General features: G+C 42.3%; 1 protein-coding gene across 1 annotated transcript in view; it reads left to right on the top strand.

Moving 5' to 3' along the window:
* Positions 1 to 1421, top strand: part of DCAF6 (DDB1 and CUL4 associated factor 6) — a gene marked incomplete at its 5' end in the record, with an annotated part of 140301 nt that extends 138880 nt beyond the window's left edge. Inside the window, one exon of the mRNA XM_019557099.1 lies at positions 971 to 1421. Coding sequence (XP_019412644.1) covers positions 971 to 1035 — 65 coding nt within the window. The remainder of the gene's footprint in view (positions 1 to 970) is intronic.
* Positions 1422 to 7083: the final 5662 nt, after the last annotated feature.

The raw sequence follows: 7083 nt of genomic DNA, 5'->3' as shown, positions 1-7083 counted from the left end.
CCCTCACCTCCCCCCTCCCGTTAAACCACACCAGACTTACCAGCTGGAGGCAGCTCCCCATGCTGCCAAGCTGGTATTGGAAATTGGATCGTATTGGGCAATATGCCTCCTTAAAAATCAGCTATTGGTATCGGCTGCTAAAATGTCTATCGGTGTACACCTAGTCCTGTACTATATATAATCCTTGTCTAGTATAAGTATTTATTGCAAAATTAATATAGCTAACGCTGTTAGCTTGTGTATGGCTAAAACATCACCCCAAAACTATCACAATTAGCTTGTTTTATTTTTAAGATTCCTTGGGATATATGGTCAGATGCTATACGCTTCTTTATACAGTTTATGACTTCCTTGTTTGGTATATTCTGTTCCAAGGATAGAACGACTTTACACTTCAGTAATCATATTTCTGACAATAATGTTGTTTTGCTGAAGAGGTAACTGATGAGGTGCACTGTTTGAATGTCCTGAGCCAATTTTTTGCTCCCTCCCTCCTGTGTCTCCTTTTAATTTTGCTCTTTCTCTAGACAGCTACTCAAAAATCATCTCTTGTGAAGCATACGGTCACTGACAGCAGTGTCCCCAGTTTTCTGACAGATGCAAATTTCTGTTTACAACTGTCTTTTAATGCTTCCTTAGCTCCAGCTGCCTTAAAGAGACCAGTCACCTCATGGATTCCCTAGCTTTCTTTTTTAAAGTGCTCAAACCCATTTCCTTTGTGCTGAAAAAAGGCACAAGTTAGATGTTGCCTCATTCATCCCCTTGGTACTTAACGATTTCTAGTCTTCTTTGTTTTTACTGTCCTTGCTTTCTTGTGTTGTTGTAGCATTCCTATTCAGTATATGCAGTAGACTTGTCTTTGCAGTAGTACCTAGGTGCACTTTGTAATAGGTAATGAATACATAATTTTGTAACTAGGAAGTTAGAAAATATTTTAAATTGTACTTTTAATGATTCTTTTGTCTTACAGACAGATTGGAGGGTGACAGGTCAGAAGGATCTGGTCAGGAAAATGAAAATGAAGATGAAGAGTAACAGTCTCTTCTACGTGACCACCTAGATGTTAAGGAATTTGTATAAGACATTAATTATATTTTTCCTTACAGAGCTTTAGTGCAATTTTAAGGTATTGCTTTTGGATAACCTAACATTTTGTTTTTGAACGATTGTGTGCATGACTCTGGGGGGAGAGTGCAAGTAAAATAAGCAGAAATGTTTTTAAAATGTTTTGGCATGTATGAGGGGTGCTAGAAGATGCAAAGTGCAATATTTTCCTTAACTTGCAAACGTGGGAGCTTGGATCAATGTTTAAAAATAACTTTCATTATAGTAAAAAAAAACATTGGTTCAAATAAATTTCTATACCTGCTATCTGCATGTTTGTTGCTTTCTAATTAAAAAGATTTGGTTGTTTTAAATTCTCATGCTCTCTTGTGTAGTTATTGATTTGTCATTATTAATATTATAACCTCCATCTTGGTTCTTTCTCCCAGTATGAATAGGATGCTGTGAAGTGTTGAGTAGTTCCAATTCCTGTTGACCTCTATGATAGTTCATGCCACCCTGGAGAAGTGGGCCCTCTATCCTTAACAGTCAATTAACATGAAAAGGGCCCATCTGATTTTTTTTTCTTAATTCATTTTTTTAAGTTTTTCATTTTTTTTGTGTCCATACATTTGTGTAATACCCAAGGAGAGTAAAATAAATTTAATAATAGTGTGATATTATGAAGGTAAAACTCCCACGAAGAACAATGGTTTTGTGGCTGTGGTTATAATTCTATATGGGAATTAAGGAAATCTTAGCTTATAAATTGTCTCTGTCACAAAATCTACATGTGCTTTTTGGGCCAGACATTTAGGCCAAATGTTTTGTAGCTTGGGCAGGTACAGAAAGCTTATTGTAATGCTGGGTTTGGGGGTTGTTGGGATTTGGATGGGCAAAGAATTGACTTTGAGTACCTGGAAGTGTCTGAAACTGCTGTCTGACTGTCCATTCTGCCCCAAACCCTTGAAGTGCTTTAGCCTCTTCTGTAATTTGAGGACACCAAAGTTATTCAGGCTTTCTATACTAAGGCAAAGTAGTTATGTCTACTTGAGCATTATGAGTAGCATGTATGCCTCTGGGAAAATTAAAGGGAGATATGCAGCCTAAAGAAATGGAACAGACCTATCCCAGAATTAACTGTTTTGCAAGAGAACATTTTGTGCTCTCAGGTTGCAATGGCTTGGTGCTCATAATTGTGAAAAAATTACTGTGCCCTGCCACTAAACACCAGCTCTGCAAAAAGGGACCTGGGGGTTACAGTGGACAATAAGCGGAATATAAGCCAACAGTGTGCCTTTTTTGTGAAGAAGGCTAACAGCATACTGGGCTGAATTAGTAGGAGCGTTGTCAGCAGAATGAGGGAAGTGATTCTTCCCCTCCATTCAGCACTGGTGAGACCGCATCTGGAGTACTCTGTCTAGCTTTGGGCCTCCCACTACAGAAAGGATGTGGACAAATTGGAGAGAGTCCAGTGAGGGCAGTGAAATTGGGGTTGGGAATAGGACTTATGCAGAGAGGCTGAGAGAATGGAGCTTATTTAGTGGAGAAGAGAAGACTGAGAGGGGATTTAATAGCAGCCTCCAACTACCTGAAGGAGGGCTCTAAAGGGGATGGAGCTAGACCAGGGGCGGGCAACATCTGGCCCATCGGCCAGATGCAGCCCACGGCAGACTTCATTTCCCAGCAGCTCTTGCCCATGTCTCTGCAGCTGGTTTCCATGGAGACCCCAGGAAGGGCAGGGCCATGACAGCATGGGGCCAAGGTTTCCACGGAGGCTGGAAGGACATGCAGTTGGGCAGGGAGCTTCCCTGGGGCTGGGATTTTGCAGTTGTGACAGAGTGGTCTGGAACTGAGGCAGAGCTGCGATCTGCCCTCACACGCTGGCTTAGGACCGCAGAGCAGGCACATGCATGCAGCAGATCATGGCTCTGCCCCAGCTCTGGACCCCTACCATCACTGCCACAAAATCCCAGCCCTGGAGCAGCTCCCTGCCCGGTTGTGCACTCAGCCAGCACTGCTTGGGTTGGTATCCATGGAAACTTTGTGATACTGCCCCTCCTGGGGTCTCCATGGAAACTGGCCACAGCGATGCAGGCAGGAGACCAGCCAGATCTGCCATTTTGCCCACCTCTGAGCTAAACTGTTCTCGCTGGTGGCAGAAGACAGAACAAGAAGCAATGGTCTCAAGTTGCAGCAAGGAAAAGTTTAGGTTAGATCTTAGAAAAACCTTTCTCACAAGGAAGGTAGTAAAGCACAAATGTGTTACCCAGAGAGGTGGTGGAATCTCCTCCATCCTTAGAGGTTTTTAAGACCCAGGCAGACAAAACCTCAGTTGGGATGATATAATTGGGGAAGTCCTGCTTTGAGTAGGGTATTGGACTAGATGATAGGGCTGTGCTAAACTTTGCCAGGTGTTTCATTCTGAAGCTGTTTTGACACGTTTTGAGCTTGAAACAACAAAATCGAAATGAAACAAAAGGCTTTGAAACAGCTTTGAAATGTAACAAGGGCGCTCGAAACGTTTCAAAAGTTTTGAAGCTGGGCTTGCTTGCAGCTAAACAGAAACTAAGGAGAGGGAGGGGGAGGAGGGGGTAAGGACTGCTCTGATATTGACATCTAGCTCCCTGTTTGATTCCCCAGCTCTCTGATCATTTCCTCAGATCTTCCTGGGGGGCACGGGCCCCTGATCTGCGCATGGGGTTTCAGCAGGTTGCCACTGCCGGCAAGTGATAAAAAGAGTTTTGCTTTGAACAGTTTGAGGTGCAGTTTCCCAGAAACCCCTGCACCTATCTGCTTGAAACTTGGCAGTCTTCATATCCTCAGAAGGGGCTACCATCCCCGAAATTTTCATCTGAATCAAGCAAGAAATGACAGTTATAGGCATTTTCATGATTCCGCATTCTAGCCTATGGGTAAAACATTGAAACTAGCATCAAAACAGTGAAACTGTTCTGACAAAACGGAATGGAAAAGTAGTTATGAAACAAAAAAAACAAAACACTGTCCCTTCAAAACGGTGAAACTTAAGCTGAAACTAAAGAGTGCTGTTTTGCACAGTTCTGTTGATGACCTCCTGAGGCCCCCTTCCAACCCTAATTTTCTGTGATTCTCCCTTGTCTCCCCCAATATTTATGCAGCTTATTACCTGAGTCTACAGCCTGTTTTATATTGGCAGAGAATTTACGTAACACATAGTTCTTGAAAGAAATCATTTCTAAAACTAAGATCCCTATTTCAGTGGGTTTTTTTCCTCCTCTCTGCCATTTTCCCCTTTTTTTTTTTTTTTTGTACCTGCAGCTAGACTGCTACTATCAACTTCCATTTTTAGTCTTTCTCCGGTAATGTCTGAAAATAGCCTGCTTTTATCTTATTCACCTCTAGGAGTCTGTCTGATAGCGCGTATAAATTGTCAGCTTACCTGTACTAAAATAGGTGTAGTGGTCATTTCATTCTAGCGTGGAGTAACTGAACTAGGAAATTTGAATGGACATTTTAAATATCCTTCTCAATTTTGGGTTTCATCTTCCTTCACAATGCGCCTCCTGTCTTTAAGGTATATATGTATTTGTGGCATTCATTAACTAGCACTTGCTTAGCTAGCACTTACTTAGCAACCACTAGTTGCATAAAGCAGTTATTAGATGTGTAATATAAAAATGCTGTTTTTGTCTTCATTGCTCAAGAGTGGAGGATGTCTGGATAACACATCTCAGGAACTACAGTTGCTGTAGTGCAAATAATTGTTGATTTTATTTAAATGACTGATGTCTTTTTTTTTTCTTGTTTTGCTCCTTTTACAGTTAGGCAGCTAACAAATGAGCAGCAGTCTTGTCCTTACTTTGCGACAAGGCATGTATACTTGACAATTTGTGACAGAAGAGGAACCTGCGGTTGTTTTATGCAACCTTGTTCAATGCATGCTTCCTCCCCTTTTCTTACTACCATCCCTTTACTGTTTGTTAAACACAAAGGGTCCTCCCAACCAATAGCACCTGTCATATCCCAAGCTACAGTCTGCAGGTCCTTTCCTGAGCCTTTATCCTGCCAGCTGAGTACCTGGCTGACTGAGGAAGGAGCAATGGCATCTCCTAATAGGGAAGTGCAAGGGGATGGCACAAGGAGAACAGCTATGGGGAATCTGACTGCTGGTCCAGCAGATGCAGGTGGTGCAGAGAGGAGACTAGGCTGGAGTGGGTAGGGTTGTGAAGAAACAGGGAGAACTGGAAAGAATGATGGAGGGAAGAGAGCCTAGGAATGTTGGGGAAAGGAAGAAAAGATGGAGGGATTTGTGGGGGGGCAGGAGAAGAAATGGCTGTGAAGGGGCTGGGGGAGAAGAGACAGATTCAGGGGAAGACAGGATAGGGAACTGGGAGTGACAGAGAATGAGGTGCATTTTAGAGAAGGCAAAAGACCTGGTTGAGGAGGGACTGGGATGGGGGGTAGGGAGTGGACTGTTCCAAAAGCAAGATCTTGGGGCTACATCTGAGAGGGTTTTGTGGAAAGTAGAGGGTTCTGGGGAGTCTCCAAGAGGAGGAGGCTGGGGTAGTTAGAGGGTGTATCGTGAGAGCTGTTGCATCAGGAGCAGGAAACGGATCCAAGAAGATGCTACGCCACAGAGACAGAAAGCAACCAATGGCTGCCTGTTTAAGAGGAGTGGGGTAAAAATAAGCTGTACTCTTATTTCTTAGAAGAAACCTGGGGGTTGTCTTGTGCAGAGGAGGGGCATGAAAACTTCTGTTGCCCTGCTCCCCAGATATTGGGCAAAAATATTTGACTGCTGAATACCCAACTTTGTTTCACTGTTCAGATGGTGTGGGTGTATCTTCAAAGAACATGGAGTGCCCACAATCTATTTTGAAAATATCCACTTCTTTCTGAGTGTCACAAGTCCCTATAGAGCATACATATAGCTTTGACCATTTCCTTGTATGTAAATAGGGGACAATGCAGTGCTGAGAGACTGTAATGATGGGACCCATGAAAAAGCCCACTGAGCCCACTAGCAGTTTTCCTAGTTCAGAGATTGGAGAACTGTCTCCATTTTTTTAAATCTTGATTTAAGAAAGGATTAAAATAGAGTATTCGAAGATGACCATTCCATACCCATCCACTTACAATGTCAATATAGTTGTATTTTGTATAGTTAACATAAAAACTGTCTAGTAAAGTTCTTTATAATTCAGGCTTGAATAACTATATAGTGTGTGTGTGTATTTAAAAATCAGCAAACCTGCTCTATATTAGGATTCAGGTTATCTGGGGCAGGGATTCATTTTGTTCTGTGTTTGTACAATACCCAGCACAGTGGAAAGAAGGGTGCTGGCCAACAACTGGGGTTCTTAAGTAGCCCAGTAATGTAAATAATATAAATTAGTGCTGTTGTTAATCTACTTATAGGTCAGTCCCTTAGCTAAGGACAGAAATTACACATAAACCAGAATAAGTGATCGAAAAACAGTTCAAATGTGTAACACAACAGAAGTTCAGTGCATATAAACTGCTTTCAAAATGGCTGAAGCCAGTATAAGATAAAACTGGATGCATGTAGTATAAAACTTAACTGATTTAAGTTAAATAGGTTTATTGAATTTCTATTCCAGGGCCCCTCCAGGTTTAAGTTAACTCCCAGTCCCCCAGCATCCCAGGATGCTTTTCACCTGCCCTGCAAATCCCCAACTTGAAGGGTGGGAGGGATAGCCTTGGCCCAAGCTGTCTGCTCCAGATGAGCAGGGAGGTGTTCCCTAGCACTCTGGCTTTTAGCCTGACCCACTGCAGTCATGTGGCTGCATTTCCAGAATCAAAACTGAATGTCTGTTCACTTGCTTATTGGTTCAATGCAAGTAACTTAGACTAATCTGCAAAGATTGAATTGATTCACCCTTGGGCTTTTTGACTGTCTACACTTAGCCCTTATGACAGAAATAAAGAATTTAACACATCGGTGAGAGATGCCTGCTTACACCAAAAGCTGGCAAAAGGAGATGATGGTTTCTTTAAAATCCTATTTCTGGAAACTAATTACTTTTGCCATTTCAC

Source organism: Crocodylus porosus, unplaced genomic scaffold, assembly GCF_001723895.1.
Source record: "Crocodylus porosus isolate Cpor-Errol unplaced genomic scaffold, CroPor_comp1, whole genome shotgun sequence".
Lineage (NCBI taxonomy): Eukaryota > Metazoa > Chordata > Crocodylia > Crocodylidae > Crocodylus > Crocodylus porosus.
This window is presented reverse-complemented; position numbering and strand designations above follow the sequence as displayed.